The 27,848-nt window shown below is 43.7% G+C and overlaps 1 protein-coding gene across 6 annotated transcripts in view; it reads left to right on the forward strand.

Moving 5' to 3' along the window:
• Positions 1-27,848, forward strand: part of Cux1 (cut like homeobox 1) — a 324,514-nt gene that overhangs the window by 152,851 nt on the left and 143,815 nt on the right. For all 6 annotated transcript variants that reach the window (XM_075976432.1, XM_075976450.1, XM_075976441.1 and 3 more), the window contains exons 3-4: positions 7,912-7,959; positions 22,509-22,587. In XM_075976432.1, coding sequence (XP_075832547.1) covers positions 7,912-7,959; positions 22,509-22,587 — 127 coding nt within the window. The remainder of the gene's footprint in view (positions 1-7,911; positions 7,960-22,508; positions 22,588-27,848) is intronic.

Here is a 27,848-nt window from a genome sequence, read left to right on the forward strand (position 1 = left end):
ACTGAATCAGCAAGCTCCAGGTTCAACAAGAGCCACTGTTTAAAGAAAAGGTGGAGAGTGATTGAGGAAGTCACTATCAACCTCAGGCCTCCACACTCATAAGCTTCACACCTGGCCTGGGTTCTTGGCTGTGTTTATAAAGGGGAATCATGGGTGTTGTAAATGACACCAGGAATAAATGCTTGGAGCTAATTTCCCTTAACAGGGAGCTGTGATGCTCTGCACCTTCATGGATTGCAGATTGTTGTGAGGATGGATGGCTTACTTCTTAAGACAGCAGGCCCCTTATTATTGTTTAGTGGTCCTGGCCTGTAACCTCAGCACTCAGGAGGAAGGAAGCAGGAGGATCATAAGTTGGAGGCCAGCATGAGCTACACAATGAGGTGTGAGGTCTGCTGTCCATCTGTCTGTCTCAGACACACACACATACCAAGAAGGAAAAGTTGGGGATGTGGGGGGCAATCTTGTTGTTACTTTTAAGGAAGGGGAAATTGGTTTGTTCTTTTTCAAGAAGCTGTACTTTTTTTTAGAGGGCTGTATTAACTTCGTATGTACTCACTTTCTTGTACTTGTCAATAATGAATCCAGATTTTTAAAATGATTCTGTATATAGAAATGTCTATATTACAGAATAAATCATCCTGTTTAAATTGTTCCTACCTAGCATACAAATGTTCTGGAATCTGAGTTTTTTGGATCTCTCTCTCTCTCTCTCTCTCTCTCTCTCTCTCTCTCTCTCTCTCTCTTTCAGAAGAGTTTTTGTATCTCAGGCTGGGTTGCAGCTCACTACAAATGCCTGATCCTCCTGCCTCCAGCTCACAAGTGCCATATTTATAGCCATACATCATTACACCCGGCTTATGTGGTATTAGAGATGGGACATAGAGCTTCAGGAATGCTAGACAGGCATTCTGCCAACTGGGCTGCAGTCCTAGCCATGCTTTCTGTATTTGTAAAGAGCCCTAGGATTTGATAGGTGCACTGTCCACTGTGACAAGGACTAGAATCCCACTCCCTCTTTTCTAGAAAGGAACTCTAGCAGTTCCTTCTGGACAGCCCCTGTGCAGTGTGACTCATGAGTCAGATGGCACTGGCGACACTGGACAGAGGAAGGAGCCTGGAGACCATGTGTCAGGCACTGGGAGGAGGGCCAGGAGAGCCTAGCCCTACATCTTCAGCCACTTTCAGAGGAGAGGAGGGCTGCGTGAGAAGAAACTTCAGCCATTTCCACCTCCTCTTCTCGGGTTCACATTGTTCTAGAGCTGGGGATTTGGGGAGCCGTCCACTTGACGTCTCACTAAATCAAACTCCTAGTAAAGTAAGCACCTGCGAATTTTCTTCCCCTTTCTTCTTCTCCCCTGCCCCTTTTCCTTTTTTTTTTTTTTAAGACAGAGTCTCCTAAAGCCCAATCCTATTTAGAATGACCCTAAATTGGTCCTCCTGCTTCCACTCCCTGAGTGCTGGGTTTGCAGGTGTGCATCACACCTGACTGTGGTGCTGAAAGCAAACCCAGGGCTTTATGCATGTTAAGCAAGCATTATATGGAATGAGCTGCATCCCCAATCACTTAATCAAACTTTCCTTTTTTTATTTAAAAAATTTTATTTTGAGATACAGTTTGACCATGTACATTAGGCTGACCTCAAAGCTTTGACTCTCAACCTTCCTGCCTCAGCTTCCTTAGTCCTGGGATTACAGCTATAGAATGTAATGTAAAGCACTGTAATTGTAAACCACCAATGCCTGGTTTAAGTGAAATGCCTACCAAGTATTACTAAGCAACAATGTTTTGGCCACTCTTCACCAGAGAGATTTCTACCAAAGCGCAACACTTTCCCAGCTTGGTGGAAAGTCCTGACCTGATATGAGTTTCCTTGTGAAAGGCAGGACAGGTGGTCTGAGTGTAGGATGGCATGACTCTGACATTCTTGACAACTGGCAAGTTCCACTGACCAGTTCAAAGACTGTGGCTTCAAAGGGCAGCCCTGACTCCATTCTCCTAACTCTCTGCCAGTTCTGTGATTGCTCAGCACCCAATGTCTTGGAGAGAGATATAATTGATCTATTTCAAATATTCACAGGACCAGGTGAGTAGCACCACCCCTTAAGACTCATTATGCCTGTTACAACCATCACTACTTCTCTCTTCCTAGTCTCACCCCTCATTCCTGCCTATAAATCAAGTCACGAATACTTGTATGTATCTCAGAAGACCAGGACCCTTCCTTTTTTGTTTAATACACAATATCACAATAGTCTCTAAAATAGGAGTTACTGTATAGTTTTTTTAGATTTAAAAAAAAAAAGCAGTGACTTGCAGCCTATTATTTGTACTGTGTTAAATTTTGAAGTAATCCTATTTTGTCAGGTATAATACTTAGATTTTTGTGTGTTTTGTCCATTTTAGAATCAGGGTCAATATAAATGATGATGACCATTAAAATATAAAAGCACTTGTTTCTGCAGTTTAGAATAATGGTGTGTCTTGCATTTGGTGCTATTAGTTTTAGCACGGTAGACTATATAAAAATGTGCTTTGGGGGCTGGAGAGATGACAGCATTTAAGACCAATGGCAAAGGACCTGGGTTCAAGTCCTAGCTCCGACATGGCAGCTAACAATTGTATGTAACTTCAGTTTCAGGGGATCTGATGCCCTCTTCTGGTTTTCTCAGGTACCAGGCATACATGGTGCACAGACAACATGCAGTCAAATAATAAAAATAAAAATTTGAAATGTGCTTTGAACATATACTTAGGACATTTTCATTTTTGAGAGAGAGAGAGAGACAGAGAGAGAGAGAGACAGAGAGAGAGAGAGACAGAGAGAGAGAGACAGAGAATTTGGTTAGTTCTTTCTTTCCATACAAACTCTGGAGTTGAACTTGAGTTGCCAGGCTTGGCAGCAAACTCATTTACTTTACTGGTTCTGTAAGACATTTTCAGTCAGAATTTCCTTTGTGGGGTGTGTGTGTGTTGGGGATCATCTATTCATGTGCATGTGAAGGTCAGGGGACTACCTCGGGTGTCATTCTTCAGGAGCTATCCACCTTGGTTTTTGATACCAGGTCTCTTCCTGGCCCAGAGATCTCCAAGTAGGCTAGGGTGGCTGACCAGCAAGCCCCAGAAATCTGCCTGTCTGTGTCTTCCCAGTGTTGGTACCACAAGTTCACACCACCATCCCTGACTAAGAGTTTTCTGGCTTTGAGGTTCTGATAATGAAGGCAAAGTGAAGGCTTCATAAAGTCCTAATAAATGATGTTTTCCAGTCCTATGTGGCTATGTGACATGTCACCTCCCCTTAAATATTTCTGAGGGTCCTTTGTGAAAACCAGTCTTCCGTTTTTACCAGCTTTTCAAACACATTGACACAAGAAGAAAATGTGAGCTAAAATTAAGGAGTGAAGAAAGGTGGGCCCCAACTCTGAACAAGGCAAATCTGGATCCTGAGGTGATACTTAAGCCGGAGGTCTGAGGGGCTGGAAGCAGGAGAGATGTCACAAGGGACTAGAGACCTAAGACCTCAAAGAAGGGGCAGAGTCTTCCAGTAACTTCTTCTGGGCCACAGATAAACAAACAGTCCAGGTCCATGAGGGCCTTTGAGTACATGTTTATGGAGACCACACACCTCCTAAATGCAGGGCTAAGAACATAGTTGGAGCATTCTTTGTATTTTATCTCTTTTCCTTTTAAGCCAGAGTGACTGTCTCAACCAACTCTTTTTTAAAAAAGATTTATTTATTTTCTTATTTATGTATGTGAGTGTTTTGTCTGTATGTATGTATGTGCACCACATGCCTGATGCTTACAGAGACAAGAAAACGGCTTCAGATCACCTGGAACTAGAGTTACAGATGGTTGTGAGCACCATGTGGGTGCTAGGAGTCAAACCTAGGTCATCTGAAAGGGCAACATGTACTCTCTTAACTGCTGAGCCAACTCTCCAGCCCAAAATAATGAAAATTGTTTCTGCATAGAAGTTTCTCTGGTAATGTAACCTTTTATGCTATATGCTCAAGAGAGAGGGCCAAACAAATCGTTTTGGCCTTTTCCAACAGACATCTAATAGTAATCTCTTCAAGGGCATGTCTTTCCCCTAATTAAAAAATGCATTTACCATATGTATATGTGTATATATATGTTGTGATTATAGGTAGTGTAGATATAGGTAGTATAGGTTTGTGTAGAGGTCAGAGGTCAATCTCATGCTATTCCCCAGGAATTTTCCATCTTGCTTTTTGAAACAAGGCTTCTAACTAGCATGTGTGTCACAGTGAGTCAGCTTGACTGGCGAACCCCAATATTCCCAGGGATTCTCCATGCCCAGCTTTTTACCAGGGTGCTAGGGATCAAACTCAGGTCCTCATGGTTGCACGGCAAGCAGCTAACTGACTGAACTATCTCCTCATGAGATGTTCCCACAAAAGCACCTCTTTCTGTGATTAAGACCTGTTTTGCTTTTTGTTTAGTGAGGATACGAGATGGAACAAAAATTGATAATGCTGAAAAACCCTTAACTCAAATCAGTGTTCAACTCTATTCTTAGGGCTTTTAAACAGATGTCAGTTACCATTCCAGCATGGTTTCAATCAACCTGAACCCCACCTTTCTTCAGTTGGCAATTGTCACGATGGTTGCAACAGTGGTGACCCAAGACCAGAAGCAGCAGAGACTGTGGTTTCAGTGGCTGTCTAGAATACAAAGGGCACCATGCTTTTAAAAGAGGATAAATCACTTCCTGTCCATGCTAACTGATGGTGACAGAGTCCCGTGGGCCAGAACTGAGCAGCTTTGAGTCTCTCTCCTTAGTTTAGTAACAAACCAGATAATATTTGCAGGCAGCAGATTGAGATAAGGCATTTCTCAAACTGCTGAGAAATAAAATTAGAATGGGTGACTTTTAGCTGGTGGTTTGAAGTGCATCTGTGTTAGTTTGTGTGAGACATGTGAATACATAGTCATTTCTTCTTCCCATCAGCCTTTGGGACGGGTAGGGAGTGCACATGCACCTGTGTGCACACAGATACACATCTGGCTTTAATACCAAAAGGTTGCTTCGGGGACTGGGATTGTGGCCCAATTGGCAAAGCCCTGGATTCCATCCCCAGATCACAACAGCTTGGCATGTATATTCCTGTATTCTCAGCATCCATGAGGTAGAGGCAGGGGGATTGAGGAGTTCAAGGTTATCCTTAACTACATCGAGTTCAAGTCCAGTGAGATCCTATTTTAAAAAGCCCCAAATAATTAGAAAGGGGGAGTGGCAAGCCTGTCCTGAGAGGTGTAGCTCTCTGGCCTTCCTAGAACCCTGTTAGGATGCAGAGATAATTCTATTACCTCCTTGCTTCAGGCAGTAGTTTTCTTATAAGGCCAACTTTATACCAAGAGGTGGGCTTGGGGAGCCCAGGGACTACCTGGACTTGGGCCCCCACTGACCCATGAAAGGCTCCCATGTCCCTTTCTCTGCTGTGGTCCCCATGTTGGGGGCTCTTCATTTCTGTCATTGTGTAACCTTACCCAGCTTTTCTCTTAATCCTCTGAATGAGGCTTTATAAGAGAGGACCTGACTGGTACAACTCAGTTGGACTTGAGCTTGCCATCCTCCTGAGTCAGCCTCCCTTGTGCACAAGTCACTACACGTGACTTTCATAAACCATCTGAGTGACACACGTGTCCATCAGTACCATGTTACTCTTTTGGTGGCTACTACATTATGCCATTCCACACTTGTGGTGATTTAATTCTTTATACAATTTTAGCTTAGTGTGAACTAGAGAGGAAGGTCGGTGGGGAGACTGAGTTCAGTTCCTAACTCATCCAGCTCCCTGACCTTAGACAAATTCCTTCCCCTTCTAAGCTGTGGACATCCTTCTGTTCAATGTTCCAAGCCATGGTGTAGATGGGATCACTGGGCAAAGGTTAAGGACTGCTGGTGCCCTGTTCCTCCCTGTCCTTTCCCCTTATGCTTTAACTAAAGGTTCAACACATTTGCTATGGCAGCTTCCAAACCTACTCCAGCTGTTCCCTGGAGCTTCCCAGCTGCTAAATCTAGTCTTGTCTTCCCTTGGTCCCTTTGCTCTGCAGCTTTCTGTAGAAGCAACACCCTTCTCTTGGGAACTCCTTCTGTTTAGCTCTGCATTCTCCTGGCTGTCTTAGAGTTCTTGTCCGCATCTTAACCTCTCCCATTGACCCTCCCTCCCAGGAGAGTACTGATTTGTAAATGCATCTCTTGGCATGAGCTACCCATGATAGAGATGGTCAACCACCTGTGGCAAAGGACGTGCCACCAGGCCCTGTGTCTCCTCCCCGCTGAGCCATGTAGCAAATATCCAGTATACTAAGACTTAATGTAAAGTGATTGTGAACACCACACGAGTTCTTATATAGCTCAGACTGACCTTGAACTTCTGAGGTTCCCCACCTTTACCAAGTACTGGAAGTACGAGTGTGCTCCACTACATCCAATGCTCATTAGAAAGATGACTCAGTGGTTAAAAGTGCTTGCTGCTCCTGCAGAGGGCCAGGTTTCTGTTCACAGGTCATTAACTACTACCTGTAACTCTAGTTCCAAGAGATCCAGCACCCTCTTCTGGCCTCTGTGGGCACCTGCATGCAGGTACAAAGATAGATGCAAAATGATAAATGAATAAAATTAATTTTTTATAAGAAGGGCTGTATAATTCCAGCCCTTGGGAGGTGGAAGTTCAAGGTTATCCTGAGCTACATAATGGTTTAGATGAGAGTTTGTCTCAAAAACCAAACAAACCCAAGAAACACAAATCTTTCTCCTGTCATTCTTGCTTTTAATCTTTCTTTGCCCTTCACTGTTAGATTTTTATCCTGTCCTTCTGGAAGGGGTGGTGGGCTGAACAGAATAATATTTTATTCCCTATTGCTACCATCTGCTTATAACAACAGGAATACATCATCTAACACCGCTGGAGGGTAGGAATCCAGAACAGGATTTATGAGATGGACATAGAGGTGCCAGCAAAAGCTGCATTCCTTCCAGAAGCTTTGGGGAGGTCTGGTTCCAGCCTGTGCCAGTTCTGCCAGGCTATGCTTATCCTCTGGCCAGGACCCCACATCTTCCTGTACTCCCAATCTCAGCTTCAGTGTCAGAGTCCCCTCCTGACTCCCTTTTGGAAGGACTCCTGTGTTTCTCTTGCGTACTCTAATGACATTAGTCCCATCTGGATGGTCCAGGATTCTCTATCTCAGGATTGTTAACATAATCACAGCTGCAATGTCACTTTACTGTGTGAACTCACGTATTCGCAGGCCTCAAGATATCTTTTGGGGGCCATTAGTCTCCACAGGTAGCAATGTTTGTGTAAAAAAATAAAAAGCCTGTGAATGCATCTCATTGCTTTCTGTCATTGAACATAGTGTAAAAATACAGGAATCATCCAGTGGAGGAGCAAAAAATATTGGTTTCTCCACATGTATGAATGCAGCCCTTAGGAAAGTATGGGTAAAGGAGGTGACTCAGTGGGTAAAATGTCTTGCCATGTGAGCATGAAGATCTGAGTTTGATCCCCAGCACCCACATAAAAGCTGGATGTGCAGGGCCATGTACTTAATAATACCAGTGTTGGAAGGCAGAGACACTGGTGCCTCTCTGGCCAGAAAGCCTAGCTGAATCAACTCCAGGCCACTGAGAGACCCTGCCTCAAAAAGTAAGCATAGAACAAGTGAGGAAGACATTCATCTCACATGAACATGTACATATACCACACACACAACATGTGCATGTTAGAAGTTACACTGTTTTGTTTCATTTTGTCTTAGAACAAGGCCTTGCTTTGTGATTTTCTGTGGTAATAATCTGCACAGAGCCTTCATAAGAATCCTAACCCATGTTGTTCTTCTCTTTCTTCCCATGGCTGTTTCCTGACCTCCTTTCCACCCAGGATTTGCGCAAGCAGGTAGCACCACTGCTCAAGAGCTTCCAAGGGGAGGTAAGTGAGCCTTTATGTTCACTTTTGCTCAAGCCACCTTTTGTTTTTGTTTTGGTTACTTTTCTTATTACTGTGACAAAACACCTGACAGAAGCAACTTAAGGAAGGAATGTTGGTTGTGGCTCACAGTTTGAAGGTGCAGTCTGCGTCATGGTGGGAAGGGATGGCAATAGTAGCATAAGGCATCTTGGTCACATCCTCATTCAGGAAGCATAGACATGAATGCTGATGCTCAGCTTACTTTCTCCTTTTTATTCAGACTGGGTGAGAAGCTGTGGAAATGGTACTGAATGTGTCTTACTTCCTGAAAACCCTTCCACTCTCCGCTTTCCCTGATGTCTTCCCAACAGACAGGCTGTTAAGATGAAAGTAGATCAGAAATACCTTTAGAAAAAGCCAATAATAACTGTTGTCTTTGATTGAAAAGTTTGAAATTTTATAATCATAATGATTACATGTAATTATTATGGCAAAGTCATCAAATTTAACTCATGTTGAAATTAGATTGATTGATTGCTGTACTTAATTTTCTGTTTCACAAGCCCAGACAATTAATTGGGAGCAGGAGTTAACCTCACTCAGTGTTCAATCCAACTTGAAGCATGTCTACTCCAACAGTAATTTAAATAATCCCTCATAACCAGGCCTGGTGAAGCATTCTTGTAATCCACCCAGCACTCAGAAGACTGAGATAGGAGGATTTCGTTCTAGATCTCGGCTACATAGTGTGTTCCAGTTCAGCCTATGCTATATGGCAATACCCTGTCTAAGTACAAACAAACATATTCACACCTGGGACATACAGAGGTCAGATTCCCTGGAACTGAAGTTACAAATGGTTATGAGCCACTATGTGGATGCTGGGAGCAGAACTTTGGTCTCCTACAAAAGCAACAAATGCTCTTAACTAACCTAAGCCACCTCTGCAGCCCGTTAATCTTTTTAACCTACTGAAGCTTTGATATATTTCTTTACTTTGATTCTTTACGTTGTCTTAACCTTTTTTTACTAGTAAAATGGGTTATCAACTGTGTGAGTTGTTTTTTGAAAAACCAACCTTGAGCTGAGTGGTGGTGGCGCACCCCTTTAATCCCAGCACTCGGGAGGCAGAGGCAGGCAGATCCCTGAGTTTGAGACCAGCCTGGTCTACAAGAACTAGTTCCAGGACAGGTCCCAAAGCTACAGAGAAATCCTGTCTTGAAAAACCAAAACCAACCAAGCAAACAAACAAATAAACAAACAAACAAAAAAAACCCCAACGTTGAGTATGTCCATTTGGGTACTTTTTTGTTTATTTCTGTTTTATCCTTTTATCTATTTGATTTATAATCATAGGTAAACTGTACTGTAATACTTTTTGAAAGCTTTTGCTTAGCTCAAGTTTGCCACACTTTTATTTGTCTTCTAATAAGACTGTGAGGTTTTACCTAAAGTTTTCTCCCAGGTTCCACACTAGTGCTGCCAGTAGCTCCCTGATCTTGCACCTTCCAGGCCACACCTTTCTCAGAGAGGACAAGGAGAGAAGAGAAAATTCTAGAAATAGCCTTTTCTTGCAGGGAGTACATTGCCTTAGTCAGGGAATCACAGTCTTTATAGAGCACCACAGATGATGCCTCCAAGGTCCCACTTGAGGAAACAGTGAGCTTCTTGGGCTTACATACAAAGTATATAATAATAATATAAAAACAAAAAGCGAGAAGCCTGGATAACCCCAAAGCAACTACAGCACCACAGAATCTCATCCCAAATGGACAGCAACATCCCTGTAGCTACATAGGAGTCCCAACTTCCACAGTCTGTGTACCCCGTGCCACATGTACAAAGCCACATGCGATTGGAGCAGAATTGTATGCAAATATCTGAGAAATGTAAGAGGAAGTGACTAAGTGTGCAGTGACTCCCAAAACGTCTTCTGTGATGGATACCAGTTTTTAGGCTCCATCTTGAAGGTCACTTACAAGTCATCACGGCTGCTCTGATGAAGATAATGGCAGTAATGCTAGGAGCAAAGCACTATAGAACAGAGTGCACACAGCTCTCTCTAAGAGAGTTCTGTCGGCATTCATGGGATAGACAGAAAATTCTTAACTTATCCTCTGAAGCCACTATAACCTTGACGTCAGAATCAGACAAGAACTGAACAAGAAGGAAAATCAAAGTCATTCTTATTTAGCTATAAATAAATAGTTTAGGAGCTCCAAGAAAAGTAAGTGGAAGCCACTAGGCCTGTTGTATCCCTAAAATAGTTTTATTTAACAGTAGACGATCACATTATTATTACTTTATAACATGGCCAGATTAATGGAGAATTGCCATTTCACTAAATATAAGAAAATATTTTGATAAAAATCTGTTCAAGAGGATTGGTTAAAAGCAGCTGTTGCAAAGGACCTGGGTTCAGTACCCAGCATCCACATGGCAGCTCGTGACCACCTGTACTCCAGTTTTAGGGGATCCAGAATTCTCTTCTGTCTTCACAGGCACGAGGCACATAAGTGGTATACAGATATATTATCAGGCATACTCATGAATAAAATGAATAACGTTAAAATTTTAAAAAAATGATTAAACAGAAACTATTAGCAAGCTATAAATAGAAACTTTTTTAACCTTGCAAAAAACTGCCTATGTGCTCCAACAATAGTCATCCAACCTACTTGTGCTAGAAACAATTTCCTTTACAACCAAGAACTAGGAAGATGGTTCAGTGGTACAGTACTTGTCTAGAATCCCCCAGCAAGGGACAGAGTGGGACAGGGTTATGGCTCAGTGGTAGAGCTCTTAAATGGGATGCATAACGCCGTGGAGCTGATCCCTAGCACCAATAAGACAAATAGTAAGTAAATAAAGTATCTTTAATGGGGTCCCTGTAGAGCGCAAGAGAGAGCTCTAGCCACCTTAAGGATAGGTCAGACTGACTAATATCTTCTCCTGTGTGGCTCTCTGCCCTGGACCTCTTTCTTATCCAGCTCAGCTACCCTCAAGCCCTGGGCCCTTCTGGAGTAGTGGAAGGGACCACTGTGGCTAAGGTGGCAATGGGAATGGTGCATTTTAAAGATCTTAGAGCAAAACCCCAAGGCCGAACCAGCACAGGGTCCTCCTGGAGGTTGGCTGGGTGATGGCTCAATTAAAGGCACGCGGGACTGTGCTGAGGCAAGTAGGCCAGCTCTATAATTGAAAGCACATTTTCCCCTCCGAAGCTGCAGCTGGTTTAGCTCTGCTCATGCAGAAAAGGATATAACCTTGCATAACATAGGAAATGAACGGTTGAGAGAGAAGCCAAATTCAATTTTAGTCAGATATGTTGAGGCCGAGCCCATGATCTATGGGAGCCGGGGTCTGAGCAGCTCGCATGTGGAAAGGCGCGCACTCAGCACTCTATTAATCACGGCCGCCCGCCTGGCGCTGCCGCCCCTGTGTACAGGGGGCCACTGCGCCCGCGCTCCTCCTCAGCGCTGGAGAGCAGCCAAGCACTCCAGAAGTTAACCTCTTAAAGACCCAGAGCTGCTTTCTGTTGAATAAATGTAATTTTGTGGTCAGAAATAAATGCTTGTGATGTAGCAGGGAGCTTTGAAAACAACAGCGAGCCAAAGCTATTACAAATTGCTCCATGTTGGGGAAGTCAACAGCACACATCAAAATTCCGCGTGTAAGGCAAATTGATTTCGGCCCAGAGCTCTGCAGCTATTCAATAAAAGCCCTATTAAACCATTGTGTGTAATGAACAATCCAGAGCAAATCTAATATTTTCAGAGGGTAATTATTTTTAACGTCCTCTCGGTAGCCATCACTAGATTTCTTGGATGTTTACAGTGGGTACCCAAATGGAGTGTTCTCTACCGAGCTGTCATTTGGCCTCTGAGCTTGGAAATCCCTCTGCATTGGGCTCCAGCTGCCTAGCAGGCACCTGGCAGTCTCCTTGTGCTTAGAGTTAAGTGCTCCTCTTTACTGTTCCTCCAGGAAGATGTTCAGGGACTCTGGTGTCTCCCAGACACATAGATGTCTGAGAAGTTTTGTTGGATCAGCCTGAACTGGTGGAAACAGACAAAATGGAGCTTAGGAAGCATGAGTGAGGTCAATGCAATATTGGTAGTGTTCACATAGAACCTCAGGTAACAGAGATAGGCGGCCTAAGGCAAGAAAGTCAGATCCTGTGTGATCCAGAGACCCATGTCAGTATCCATGGGAACCATGCAGACCTGGCACGATGGGACATGTCTGTTTTACTTTGGTTTCTTGATCATATGGGAATCATGGTGATTCACACAGCTAAGAAGGCTCACCTCAGTCCCACTCCTGTTCATTTCATGGTGGATATGTAACTGCCTCACCAAGTCACAATTCTTAATGTCAGTCTTCTGTCTAGACTGCGAGTTCTCAAAGACTGGGGCTGCTTATTCTTTCTTTGATTCAGTTATACTTATGTGTCAAGCCTTACCTGAACTACACCTTGATATGCAATAGCAGAAAGATTCATGTAGATACAGTTTTCAATGAGTTTAATGTGTGATCTGTGTCCCATGTTACACAGTGCTTGGTGAATGGTAGACCCTCATTAAATAAAAGATGCAAGGAAGAGGAATGACTAATGGATCTTTGTGGTTGGGTGAAGGTAGATGGGTGGGTTAGTTAGATGGATTGGTGAGTGAGGTAGAAGGATGTTGTTCATTAGAATGAATAGATGGATTTATATGAGTGAGGATGGATGGGTAGATGAATGGGATGGATGGATGGATGGATGGCTGTTGGTAAAGGCAGATGAAGGGCATGAATGGATAGATGTGTGCATATGGAAGACAGTAGATGGACTGATGAATAGGATAGATGGATATTGGTGGGTAGGGTAGATGGATGAATAACTGAATGGGTAGGTGGACTGGAAGAGTTTATGGAAGAAGTGGTTGAGTGTCTGGATACATGGATGAATGAAAGGGGATGAATAGATGGATGATAAAGCAGATGGAGGGAGCTAGATGTATGGGGATGGGTGAATGATTTGATAGATTAATGGGAATGGATGGGTGGATGACTAAGAGGTTAGATGGGTTTATAGAGAGGGTGTATGAAATGGAATAGATAGATGGATAATTGAATAGATTGAGATTGGCAAGAATGCATGGATCAAACAGAAAAATTGTGTTCTAGTTATTTTCTATTATTGTGATAACCAACCATGACCAAAAGGAATCTGCGGAGGAAAGGGTTTCATCTTACAGCTTGCAAATCTATAATAAAGGGAAGCCAGGACAGGAACTCAGAGGAAGGAACCTTTAGGCAGAAACTATGAGGACTGCTACTTGATATCTTGCTCTCTGTGGCTCTTTCAGCCTGAATTACAGAACTCAGGGCCACCTGTCCAGTGTTGGCACCACGCACATGGGTTGTGCCCTTCCATATTAATAATAATCAATAACATGTCCCACAGTCTTGTCTGCAAGCCAGTTTTATAGAGGTATTTTCTCAATTGAAGTTCCTTCTTTATGGATGATTTTAGCTTATGTCATGTTGACAAATTTCTAACCAGCACAGATAGATAGATAGATAGATAGATAGATAGATAGATAGATAGATAGATAGATAGACAGACAGACAGACAGACAGACAGACAGACAGACAGACAGACATCTGCATGGGTGAAAGTAACACTTTTACTATATAAATTAAAAACAGTCCCGTGAGTAAAAAGGCGTTATCTTCTGTCAGCTTCTGTACTTAACCCAACTCATAGATATTAAGATAAGAGTACTAGTCCTAAAGTTAGTAAGTTTAAAACCTGGTGCCCCTGACTGTGACATTGGCCAAATCAGCTGACTTCTCAGTGCCTCTGCCAATTCAAATGATGAACATGAGGGCTCAGTGGAATAGATCTGGATGAGAATTAGAACAGTATTTATAAACCTGGCATGGTAGCAGTCCATGATTCTAGCACCAAGAGGGCCAGAAGTCCAAAGACATCCTCAGCTACCTAGAGAGCTCCAGGCTAGCTTGCGCTATAAGAAACCATGTTGAAAGGGGAAAGGGAACAGGGAGGAAAAAGCAGTAAGAAGATAAAGGAAGAAAGGAAACAGTATTTTGGGCATAAGAATAAGCCGATACTACTTCCCCTACAAGCCTAAAATTAATCCTAGTCACATAGATTTGTTCAAATAGGAATATGGTCAAATTTTGCATGCCTGATTCTCTACATATCTTCTTTTGGAAAAGCTACATCTGGATGTTCATTAGGTTTCCCTAGAGTCCAGTGATTCAATGCAACAATTCTATGAATGAGACTGAAACCAAGGATCAAATGGCCAAAAGGTCAGGTTCCCAGAGTGAACTTGAGAGCAGAGATCACTTAGAAACATAAGTGGCTGGGGGCATGGCTCAGTGGTAGAGCTCCTGCCTAGCATGTGTGAAGTCATGCGTTGAATCCTTAGCATTTCCAAAACTAAAGCAAGCTTTCTGCCATTGAATGATCTCATTGTTCTTGTCAACCTAAGTAACTCATTATGATGTAAGTATTTTTTGTTGGCTATACTCACCCTTCAGTGATCTATATGGTTTTCCTTACACCAGTACCACATTTAGTTAACAGGGTTTGTGGTAATTTATCAACTGGGAAGTATGAATCTTCCAACTTTTTCCAGTTTCAAGATTTTTTGGTCTGATGAGGTCCTTGCATTTCCACACAGATTTCAGGATCAGTCTGTCATTTTTGGCAATGAAGCCAGCTGGGATTTTGGAGTGCAGTGTGTTGAATCTGTAAATCAGCTTTGTGGCTATTATCATTGTCATAGTATTAAGTCTTCAATTCAGCAAAGACCTCCATTTAATTTAGTTTGTTTCTATAATGTTTTGTTGTTTTCAGAGTAAATTTTATACTTCCTTTTTTAAAAAAATTGTTTGACAATTTCATATGTTTACAATGTAGTTTTCTTCTTTTTCTTTTTTTCTTTTTTCTTTGTTAAGACATCATCTCACCATGTAGCCCTGCCTGGCCTGAAACTCAGAGTATACAACTCACAGAGATCCACATGCCTCTGCATCCTAGCACTGGGATTAAAGACATGTTACACTATGCCCAGCTTTGTAATGTATCTTGATCATATCTGTCCCAAATCTGCCCCCTTCCACTCTTGCTCAGACCATCAATACTTTCCCTCTGTAATGTCCTCTCTTTTGGTTGTTAATACCCACTGAATCCAGTAAGTGCCATCTGAGTGTGTATGTGGCCCTGCAGTGGAGCATGCACTAGAGACAAATGACCCCCCACACTCACACAAACCATCAGCAGCCAATAACTCTCCAGCTATGGGTGGAGCATTATGAGCTCCTCCCCCATTCGTGTTGGAACGTGGTTGGCTTAATCTTATGCGGTGACTAAAAGTGTTGCGAGTTCATAAGTAATATCTAGTAGACAGTGCTTCACAGCGTGCCTCCCCATCCTCTTGCTCTTAACATTCTTTCCAACTCCTCTTCCCAGAGTTCCCTGAGCCACAGAGTGCTTCATATGATTGTCGTCTTTAGGGCTAAGCACTCACAGTCAGTATTCTCAGCACCATAACCAGTTATGAACCTCTGCATTGATTGACAGCTACCTACTGCAGAAAGAATGTTTTCTGACCAGTCTGGAGCTGCACTAATCTATGGGTATAAATATAAATATTTAAAAGGCAATTTGACAAAACAGCAGTGGTAGGTAACCCATTACAGTCTGTGACCTTCTAAGCCATGAGCTTTTGAAAAGGTTTACAATGCCAGGCATGAATTTCTTCCTGTGGAGCAAGCCTCAAATGCAACCAGAGAGCTGCTGTGCCATTATTACACGAGTAAACACATCTTGTCTAGCACATTAGTATTGTAGCTTGCAGGGTGTATGTTTGGGTAAGTCAGTCCATTGATGACTTTTCTCCTCCAGCATCCTGCATAACATCTTTTGGCACTTGATAGCCATCCAGTAGGGAGGAAGCTGTATGTCTTGCAACTAAAATTGGTGTGTCTTCATAAATAGGGACATAATGTCTAGTTATGGTGGGCAACTAAGAGCAGTGGAATAGATAACCTTGTGTTGCTTGGTGGGGGGGGGGATCTCCCCTGACCAACAACTTTTAAGGAGTTCTCCCATGTCTGGCGTAAGCATTGTTTCTCCAGCCCCAGGGATTGTTGGGATTTTTGTTTTGTTTTTGGTTTTCAAGACAAGGTCTCTCTGTAGCCCTGGCTATCCTGGTACTTGTTTTGTAGAATAGGCTGGCCTCAAACTCAAGAGGTTCTCCTGTCTCTGCCTCCCAAGAGCTGGGATTAAAGGCGTGTGCCACCACTGCCTGGATGGAATTGTTTTTCTTAATGTCACTTTCAGATGCTTACTGTTAGTGTCATAAAGAGAGGTGACTTTAGTCTGTGCGTGGTGCTAAACATCTGTAATCCTAGCCTCACTCAGAGGGGTAAAGTTAAGAGGACTGTGAGTTTGAGAACAGTTGGAGCTGCATAGTGACATCTTATCTCAAAATGCCAGAAAAGGAAGGAGGATAGAGCTGTTGTTGTATTTGTTTTGTTTTGTATATTGTTCTTACATTGTTCTCCCGCCTTGTTGAACATTGTGTTTTGTTTGATTGAAATGGGGTCTCATATGTCGTAGGCAGGCCTCCGACTCACTATGTAACCAAAGTTGGCCATGTACTTCTGATACTCTTGCCTTCACCTCCCCAGTGATAAGATTATAACCATGTACAACCATGACCAGTTTATAAGGTGCTGGGGATAGAACCCAGGGATTTATGCATGCTGAATGAACCAGCATTCTACCAACTGTTTTACTACCTCAGGCAACTACTCTCTCTGGGAATATTTTTCCACATTCATCCCATGGTTTTTAGTAGGAGATAAAAGTAAAAGTCTTGCTGGGCGGTGGTGGGGCACGCCTTTAATCCCAGGAGGCAGAGGCAGGCGGATCTCTGTGAGTTCGAGACCAGCCTGGTCTACAAGAGCTAGTTCCAGGACAGGCTCCAAAACCACAGAGAAACCCTGTCTCGAAAAACCACACACACAAAAAAAAGTAAAAGTCTTCTGCTAGGTGAGGATTGTGAACCTCCCCACGCTGTTTTCATGGTGGGAATGAAGGAATGAACTAGGGAGTGAAGCTGGCAGTTGGCTCCTCCCACCTCTGCATTGAGCCTGCCCACAGCAGTCTCCTGCCATTGGTGTGATCTGTGGTTTACCTTGCAGTTCTGGTTGAGCTTTAGGGAAACTGCAGGCAGCTAATCCTTCAGCCTCACACAGCTCTTCATCTGCATTGCTGAAAATGGAATGTCAGTGGTGACATAAGGGCCCCTCAGACTGCACGGAGAGGACATTAATTATCAGTTTGATTGTCTGCATTGTTCTTCCTCTGACACTTTACCCATACCTCTGCCTGTGGCCTCTCACTCTTAACCCATTCATTCTTTATGGCAACATTTTCTTTCAGATTTTTGCTAAAGCACACTTTCCTCACCCAAAAATAGATGACTTGGGCTAGCAAGATGGCTCAGCAGTAGTGGCACTTGCCAGCAAGCCTAATGGCCTGAGCCTTTATTCCCAGAACCCCCATGGTGGAGGGAGAGAACTGACTCCTCCACAATATTCTCTGGCCTCCACATTCAAAATACAAAGGTTTTTTTGTTTTGTCTTGTTTTCATTTTTTATTTTGTTTGAAGAGAAAGAGATTTTTTTTTTCTCTTGTAGTTCATACTGATTTTCAATTCAACATGTAGACTAGGATGGTCTTGAACTCCTGTTTCTTCTGCTTTCTACCTTACAGGTACTGGGACAGCAGGGTTTGTGCCACCATGCCCAGGACCATGGCAAAACTTGTTTCTGCTACTGATACGAAACACTGTTATTATAGGTCTTTCATATACATATTGACTTTTTATCCATACATGTAATTCTTGAGACTTGAGCTGTACTGTCAACTTTGGAATAAAAAAAATCTTAGCTCCCTAAATTAAGCCAGCATCACATAGGAATTAACAACCTGATTACTTTGCAAGCATTATATTACTTTTCTTTCGACCTAACATAGCGCATTGTTAAATACAGACAGTCTTCAATACAGACTCAGAACTGTACTGTCGAGTACAGCAAAGCAATAGGTCTGAGGCTTAGTGGGTAGACTACTTGCCTAGCAAACACAAAGCCCTGGGTTCTATCACCGTCACTGTATAAACTGGGTGTAGAGGTGCACACTCTGATCTCAGCAGTCCTGTAATGGAGGCAGGAGGATAAAAAATCCATTGTCAGCTGATAGTGGTGGTATACATATTTAATCCCAGCACTCAGGATACAGAGGCAGGTGGATCTCTGTGAGTTTGAGGATGGCTTGGTCGACAAATCGAGTTCTAGGACAGCCAGGGCTACACAGAAACTCTTTGTCTCAAAAAGGGGGGGAGGGGCAAAAAGTCCAGTATATTTGTCAGCATGTCAAATTCAAGACCATTCTGGGCTATATTCAGCCCTGACTCAAAATAAAAAGACAAAGGGAAGAGATGTCTGATAGAAGACTCTGGTCATGTTGCTGGAGGTGGGGGTGTACGTTTCATTTGTAGAGCGATGCCTAGAGGAGTGGGGGAGATTGGTTTTCAGTGTCTGTGGATCGCCAAAGGCTATCAATTACACCATGTCCCCAAAAATGGGTGCTTATGCTCAGACAGCCCTTTTCATATTAACCAGCTTCAGAATGACTTGAAGACAAATTCCCAAACCATCAATTCTTTCCTGCAAGTGAAATAGTTGCTCACTAAGTATGGGTTTCCATTCTCTGAAAGAATATAGGAGCTGTAGCAAGGATTTTCCTTTTGGGAAACTCCTTGAGCGGGGGTGGGGGATGAAGTGGGGGTTGAGTCTGGTCTGTAGCCCTGGCTCTGTGGACAGTCTGGCCTCCTATGCTAGTGGGAGTAGCCTCCTATGCTAGTGGGAGTGGCCTAAATTTATAAGTAGATGTGAGCCCAGTTCCAGGGATCAGTAGAAAATTCCGATGAGGCGCCTTCTAGGCTGAATGAAACTCCCAGGAACAGGGAGTGACTAGGTGTGGCTGGAAGGGGAGGCATGGCAGGAGGTGAGCCCCAGACTGAACAGGAAGCTTTTTTTTTTTTTTTTTAAAGCAGGTGGCCAGGGCCTGTGTGGTCTCATGATCCAACCTAGTCTGGTCATCACAGTGATGCCTCTGTCTTTTCCTCTTATTCATGTTGGTATTATGGGGTGGGAAGAGTAGATAGATTTGCCACCTCAGGCCTATATGTACACAAAGGAGCCATAAGGTATAACCTGGGAACCTGATTCCACACCCTTTTTTTTAGACCTCACCCAAAGAGCTGCCCTGCCTGTGTGCCACTGCCTGTGCACATAGTGACAGGCAGATAAGAATGGGATGGGTGTAAGTTTCTTTCTGCCTTCCTCTTTGAATTTAGTCCAGACAAGAGGACCATTCCCTTCATAGACACCTGCAATCTTGCTCTTACAGGGAACAAAGTCAATATCACTTCTCTGTGTTAGGTTACTTGACTGTGTTAGAGCACTTGCTTGCTCAGCCCTGGTAGGTGAAGTTTGTCACCTGTAGCCCCTGGCAGTTCTGATCAGACAGTCAGCCCCAAAATTCTAGCACTTCCTTCCAACCCTGCTCTTCCCTGGAACTCTGCCAACCAGAGGAAGTCTGGACTGAATCTAGAAGAAGTGGACTTGGGCATAGTCTGCTCTGCCTGGATATGCCTGAGAAGGCTCAGGTGGAAACCTGGAAACAGAAAGTGCTGCCACTGGCAGCACTGGCTATGAGCAGTAAATAAGAACAGCCACCTAGGAAAGATGAGCTAAGGACTAATGCATATTTTAGGACAGCAACCATAGGGAGAAGGCAGAAGAAAGGGGATCATAAGGAGGCTATCAGAATTCTCAAAATGTCATTATTCCAGACCATTAGAGAAGACTTACCCAGGGAACTGGCAGTCTCAGCTAGAAACGTGGCCTCTCTTAAACCTCATGGGCTGAGGATGTGGCTTGACTGGTAGGCCAAGCATACGTGAAATCATGGGTTCGACCCCCAGCACTGAATAAACTGGACAAGGAAACACATATCTGTGGAAGCAAAAGGATCAAGAGTTCAAAGTAATCCCCAGCTAAATAGTGAATTCAAGGGTAGTCTGAACTATGTGAGATCTTGTCCTGGAAGGAAACAAAGAAGAAGAAAAACTTAGTATCTACTTACTTAATGGATTACTTAAACCCACTTACTCTTGTCTTCTTGGGACTGGGTTTGAACTCGCTGCCTTTGTGGAAAAGTCACCGAAAGGAGCGCTTAGAACCACACAGACTAGGAATTAGATTCCTGGTGCTGTCAGAGTGGCTTAAACACAGAAATGATTGCCTTCTGGTCCTGAGACTAAAGGACAAGGTGAAAGTCTGAACAGGGTTGGTTCCTTTTGAGAACAAGGTAGTGACAAATGATAATCCTTGGTATGTAGAAGCAGAAGCCCAGCCTGTCTTCCTCTGTCAGTGATAGTCTCCCTGCGTATGTCTGCTAGAAAAAAACATTCCAGTGTTGCACAAACACATGAACAAGGTGTAAGTAACCTGGCAAGGCAATTTCTTTTTATGAAACCTGTGGATCATGACCAAAACCAGGCTGCAAACACATGGGACGGAAAGTTCGCTTAGTTTTTATACTAAAGTGGGTGGTGATTCTGTGTCATCTCATTGGTGATAGCATGTCTGTCTCCCCCTCCATTTTACTGTGAATGTGTGTGTGTGTCTCCCCAACCCTCATGTCACCCCTTTCTATAATGTCCTGATAGGTTAAAGTTATCACCTCAGAACCTGTAGTAAGGCCATATGCATGGCTGTGAGGGACCTAGGGGTCATTTTTTGTTTTGTTTTGTTTCTGTTTGTTGACTTTTTGGTGTCTTTTGGGGAGGAGTTGTTTTTCAAGACAGGGTTTCTCTGTTTAACAGCCCTGGCTGTCCTGGAACTCACTATATAGACCAGGCTGACCTGAGACTCACAGAGATCCACCTGCCTCTGCCTCCTAAAAGCTGGGATTAAAGGCAGGCACCACTACTGCCTGGCAGGGGTTAGGACTCATAGGTAGTTCCAGACATACAATTCAGCACACCCCTCTTAGACATGTAAACAGCTTCCACAGGGATCTGGAAGGGAAGCCATTTTAGTTACCCATAGCAAGAGTACCTGGGAAATGCAGGTACCTCCCTGGCCTGTGCTGTGATGGTTTCTGGTGCCAGTGCGGGGATCAAGGCACAAAGGCAGCTAAATGCATAAGAAGTAGTCCATTCTAGAGGCAAGCCAAACATGGTTTTGGATACCTTTCTCAGCTCTTGGAGGTAGAAGCTGGGGGATCCAGAGTTCAATTTTATTTCTAGCTACATAGTAAGTTCAAGGCCAGCATGGACTACAGGAGATCCTGGAGAGATGGGGAAAGAGGTATTTGCCTTGTAGATTATTTTGGGACAACATCCCCCCCCATCAAATTACAATTTTTTTTAATGAAGGGAGAATAGTCTGAATTTTAAACAAGTGACTTCAGATGTTGATTTTGGAACACTTGTTAGAAGCTGCTGTTTTTTGTAGTGTCACTTGCCTGCCCTGTGTTAGAACTCCTGAGACCAAGGAGCCTGTGTCCGCCACTCTTCAATGATTCACCTTCCTTTCTCAGATTATTCTCAGCCCTTAACAGACTGTTGCCTGGCCCAGGTGAGAGGCCCTGTAATTAAGACCCATCTTTTGCCTCTTTAATAACACAGGAGAGAGAGTGATCCTAGGTAAGGCCAGCAGGAAACTGTAATTCCAGGTCCTCTTCCTGAGTTGGTATGAATTTAGTGCATGTGAAGTCTTGCTGCCTCAGGAGCAAGAACTGTCTGTTGGGTTGGCAGCTGTATGGCGGGAGGTAAATAGCATAACAAGACAGTCTGAAACTCCTTGGAACCCCAGTCTACTTGGGATTTCCTACTTCACCTTCCGTGATATGTAGACATGGGCTGAAGAAAATGAGCTCGGCTGGGTCTTCATAAGACAGCACAGACACAGAGCCTCCCCAGTGCCTACTGGAAAACACCAGCAGTGTCCTTAACTTATTTTTTTCTATGCCTCATACTAACTCAGCATGCTCCAATTTTCCCCATTGGTCATTTCTCAAAGCTTCCACATTGTCCTCTAGAATGAGGACAGAAAGATTTACATGGTCTTCCAATCCCAGCCTCTTCCTGGGTATCTTCTACTGTGATATATATCAGGTAAATGTCATCCTCTTCCATGTATAGGGATGGCCTCTTGGATTCTGACCCCACTTGCCCATCAAGTGTCATTGCCAATGAGTTCCATGTGTGTATATTTGTGCTTTCTCCCTAAGACCCTTGCTGACTGCTCCCATGTCCATGACTTTCTATAGCCTTATCCATGGATCTTAACTTTTATTCCACAACTAGAACATAAGCAAATATGTGAGGTAGGAGGATTAGGAAGTTCTAGGCTACCTCAGGCTATATAGTAAGACATTTTGAATTATCTCTTGTCTCCTTTCCTTTCAGATTGATGCACTGAGTAAAAGAAGCAAAGAAGCAGAGGCGGCCTTCTTGACTGTGTACAAGAGATTAATTGATGTTCCAGGTAAATCAGGCCATTGCTAGCCAGTGAGAAGAACATTGTGTTTGCTTAGTTGTGACGGTTAGTGACTGTTTTTAGTTTTCCTAAGGTGAATGGATCATTCAGGCAGCTTCCCTGGGAAACCAAGGGGTTTGAAGATTGTGAGGTCTTTAGAACCCAGACTTTGGGCAAGCAGGAAGATGCAATATGTGTATAATCCCAGGCTCACGTGCTGATTCCTCTGTAAGCACAGAAGCCCATGCCTGTGGCCATGCTGCAGGATGTTTGTGTCACATGAATGTACAGAATGATGTTAAGTGCTTTGCAGTGGTCTCCCAAGGGCAGCTGCCCCCTGCAGGACCTTTAGAGTGATGCTTACAGCGCACCTGATTGCTCCCCTCCCCTCCAGGGTCACAGAGGATCAGTGACTTCTGGGAAAGTATCTTTTCACTGAAGGGTTAAAGCTGACAGCCCCATTCACTGTGACTAAGTATTTGAGTTGCATCTTCTTTTAAAGGCATGCATTCAAGTTGAAGTGCTCCTTGTCAGGGATACCTCAAAGAGGTGCCATCCAAGTCCTTTAGGGCAGTGTGGTGGGTCCCTCATTCCTCAGCTTTCATGGGATTGAGAATCTGTCAGGACAGAAGGACATAATCACATGGGTCCTAGCTCCGCCCTGGAGGAAAAGTCACCTAGCTATCTTCCTCTGCTGACAAGGAAACCAAAGAACTCCCCCCCCCACACACACACTGCAGTTACATATTTGCCCTGTTTGATAATTGTGCACACATCACCCATATGAGGCATGCCTTGGCAAACAAAGCAGAGCTTCTCTTTTGTGCCTGTACGAGTGTTGCCTTCCTTCTATGAAGGGCCTGGTCCATAGCACTGTGGTCACTGACAGCCACCAAGTCAATGCCACCAGAGTTCGCTCTTCTCTCTGGGAGCTGAACCAAACAAGGAATTCTCTGTATTGCTTTTCCCTTTGGATCTCAGTTTTCTCTTTTGTAAAGTGGATAGGGTATGGGAATGATGGAGTGGAGAATACTTTCCCATGTCCCACGTTTTTACTGCCTTAGTTTTTTGTCATGCTCTGAGCTCAAAATTCTGACCTTGGGATTTTCTGTAAGAGTTTGTATGTGAGAATGGGTTTTCTGAAGACTGTGCCCAAAACCAACAAGGAAACTTCTGTATTATAAATGGATTATTTGGTGCTTAGGGTACACTGCATGCCCTAGTTTGCTTATCTGTTGCTGTAATAAAACAGCAACCAAATCAATTTGGGATAGGAAAGCATTTATTTAGCTTATATGTTCTGATCACATACATCTTTGAGAGGAGTTAGAACAGGGATCTAGAAACAAGAACTAAAGCAAAGACCATGGAGAAAAACTGCTAACTGGCTTACTCTCCATGGCTTGCTCAGCCTGCCTTCTTGTACAACCCAGACTTCCTGCTCAGAGGTGACACTGCTTACAGTGGACTGGGCCCTCCCACATCCATCACTAATCAAGAATTGCCCACAGGAGCAATTCTCCTTACCATGGTTGCTCTAAGTTGCACTGTTCCTCAGGTGCCAGCAGTTTGATGAACACCTCTTACATTTTGGTTTTTTTCTCTTATTTTACTTTTCATTGTTGGCGGTTGAATCCCCCGGGACTTTGTACATGTTAATCAGCTTGGTTCTCTTATATGTAAGGCATCTGAGAATGTCAGTCCACACTGACTCCCAAGATGCAGAATTTATAGGAAAAGTACAGTCATTTCCATACCATTCATTCTCCAAGTGTTCTCTTGGTTCCTCCTGATCTCTGCTCCTGCCATCACTGCAGGATTCCACAGGAAAGGGTGTTCCAGATGGGAGCCGAGCCTGTCAAGCTGGGGAATTATTATTTTGTGGTCACAAAAGACCTACTTTCATTTTGACCTCGGCTGCTGTTTTCAAGCTAAAACATATTCTGTGCAAAGTCACGTTTGTACCAGTATTTTCCCCTAGTGAAGTTTCCCAGATAAGTAAACACTTAACAAGTTGTTGGATTCTTTATCTGAAATTATTTTCTAGCTTCGTTTCCCATAGAACACAAATATATTGTTTTCTCATTAAAGTTATATTTTATATATAAAGATCTTATATTTTTATAGTTTTCATAATTATCATATTGGACTGAAGAATTTTATTTTAACGTTTATTTGCTTATGTACATATGCACATACATGTGTGCCACAGAGCATGTGTGTCCATCAGAGAACAACTTGTCAGAGTCTGTTCTCCCCTTCTATCATGTGTGTCCTGGTAATCAAACTCGGGCCCACAAGCACCTTTATTCTCTGAGTCATTTCAACGGCCCATGTTTGGGTTCTGAGGCAGGGTTGTGCTGTATATTGAAGGGTGGCTTCAGTTTCACTACATAGTCCAGGTTAATCTCTGGCTCACCACAATCCTCCTGTCTCAGTCTCACAATTACTAGAGATAGAGGTGTGTGTTACAACACCAAGCTTGAACTATCAGTAGTTTTCAACCTGTGGGCCATGGCCCCTTTGTGGGTAGCATATCAGATCTCCTGCATATCAGATATTTACATTATGATTCATAACAGTAACAAAATTACAGTTGTGGAATAGCAATGAAAATAGTGTTGTGTTTGGGGGTCACCACAACATGAGGAACTGTATTAAAGGATCGCAGCATTAAGAAGGTTGATAGTGTCTGTCTAGCATACATGAAGCCCTAGGTTCCATCTGTAGCTACGTAAATCCAGACACTATGGTAAATACATGTAATCCCAGCACTCAGGGTGAAGGAAGATCAGGAATTCAAGCTCATTCTTGGCTACACACCAAGTTCAAGGCCAGCATGGTCTACTGGAGGGCCTGTCTCAAAAAAAAGAAAAGAAAATGTTTGCTGTATCAAACTCAACCCAGACACTTAAATCCCAGGTAGATCACTACTCTCAGCATGCTGTGCACTGACAGGTCTGACAAGTTTCCTAGGAAGCTGGGCTGGGGTGCTCCACCTGGGTCATGCAGTCTGGCGATTGCTTAGATGAGGTAATCCTGTGGCTGGGGCTTCCAGGAAAGGCCTGGTCAATAGCGCCTCATTTATTGACAGCCACCCAGCCAGGCAGGGGTCCAGGAGCCTTCATTGTCTGTGGGCTTTAGGCTGCAGTCCAGTAGAACACAGAAAGACTTGTGGACATATTGAGTTGTACTTAAGAGAGACAAGAACTCATATTAACAAGAAGCTTAGGGAAACCGACAGGTATGTCAGCTACATGCCCTGTGGTTCAGTGCCAGGAGCTCAGGCAGGGCAGGATTGCCAGCCCCAGGAAGAGCTGGGTCGGGTCCTGAGGTGGCACCAGCCACCATGCCGCCTAGAGCTGTATTTGTTGTTTCTTCTTGCTCCTTGTTTGTGGAATCTACCAGAAGGAAAGTGCCGTATGGCCAAGGTCTATTCTCTTGCTCTGTGCCCACCAATAGGCATACAGAAAGTATGAGCCAGGCAGGTTATAGAACCTCCAGGGACCCCAAGCCATTTTTAGCAGCAGTCACCAAAGAGATAGCTTCATCTCTGTCTAGCTCTCATTCCCAGGTGAAAGCCTGCATGCCAGCTGTCTCCTGAACTGTCCATTGGGATGGCTAATGCCCCCTGTTCCCACCCAAGGGACACTGTCCTCTCCCTGGACCCTGCTTCTTTTGAGTGGCACTTTCTCTTACCCATATGCTCACCCAAGGACCATATAGTCACCCTGTCCTCCTAGCCTGTAGGATGTCTGTATCCCAGTTTCTGACACTCTTCTTTACATTGCAGGTGCCCCAAGCACAGTTCAGTTCACCTCTTGCTAGACCTGCAGATTAATTTATATGAGGACCCAGTATTCTAAAATGTTCAACCTTATCCTGACACATTTTGCTCTGACCTCATAATCTAGATCTGTGTAGTTTAAGTAGAGAATTCACCATCTTCCTACCTCAGCCTCCCAAATGCTAAGATCACAAGCATGTATTGCCATACTCAGCTTCCTGTCATCCCCCTCCCTTTTGAGATAGGGTCTGATGTAGCTCAGAGCTACCCTCAAACTTGATATGTAGCTGAGGATAACTTTAAACTTCTGATCCTCCTGCCTCCCCAACCTGAGTACTGGAATTAAAAGTATGTACCACCCTTTGACTCCAGGGTCTCATGCATACTAGACAAGCAGTCTGCCAACTGAACTACAGCCCAGGCATCTCACTGCCATTGTAACTATGGTTGCAAGCTGCATAACAATGTTTTAGTCAACAAGGGAACACATATACAGTAACAGTGGTATTATAAGACTGTCACCTAGTGATTTCCTCCCTGTTTTTGCTTCTGTAATATTTCTTCAGAAATGACAGAATCCAGTAAACATTTCTCGGAATTTATCCTCATAGATGCTTGACTGTACTTGCTAACTGGGTTCTTTTGGAAGGGACACTCAAACAACATGGCCCTGTTCCTAATCATTTCCCAGGCATCTACCCCAGTGTCTACCAAGTAGTAGAAATTTGGCAAATATTTAGCCAGTGGATGTACAAGTGGATGTATCAAATCATTTCTTCAAAGTGCTTTCTGAAGTCAGATGGGTGGGTGCTATAATCCCAGCACTAGGGTTGTGGAAGCAGGATGCTCAGAATTTAAGGTTATCCTCACCTCTGTAAGAGTTTCACTATAGGGCAATATGAATGACATAAAACTGTGCGGGGTAAACTAAACACAGTATGTACTTAAGGTTTCCTTGGTCTGTAGCTTTCTTCAATCAAATTTATACCTTGCTCCTGTGGTTGACACCACCCATGGGAATGAACTCCCTAGAGTATCTAAAGTATCAGACAGCATCTACTGCTCCAGAACAGATTGTCTTGTCACTGCCATGGACAGGTTTAATAGCTCTCTGAATTTTCATTTAGCTTTTATGTCAGTCTATAAAGATTTTCATGGCTGCAAAGATATTGAGACAGCCTTTCCATTTGGGGTCCAGCACATGTGCTTGGCAAGTTTTCCATCCTGTGGCTTTAATGCCTAGCACATGCATTTGGTTGAACAGCTGTCCTGCCTGCATCCCAGCCAGGATCTCCTTATACCCTGCCTATTCACCTGCCCCGACCTCTAGCCACTTCGTGGACTAGGAGTGAAGGAGAAAGACTCTGCCAGCTTTGACTTCTTTCATCCCTCATGTTCACCCCCCTACCCCCACAAAGCAAAGTGTGGTGGTACACACCTATAATTCCAGCACTTGGAAGGGTCAAGAAATTCATAAATACAC

Source organism: Microtus pennsylvanicus, chromosome 1, assembly GCF_037038515.1.
Source record: "Microtus pennsylvanicus isolate mMicPen1 chromosome 1, mMicPen1.hap1, whole genome shotgun sequence".
Lineage (NCBI taxonomy): Eukaryota > Metazoa > Chordata > Mammalia > Rodentia > Cricetidae > Microtus > Microtus pennsylvanicus.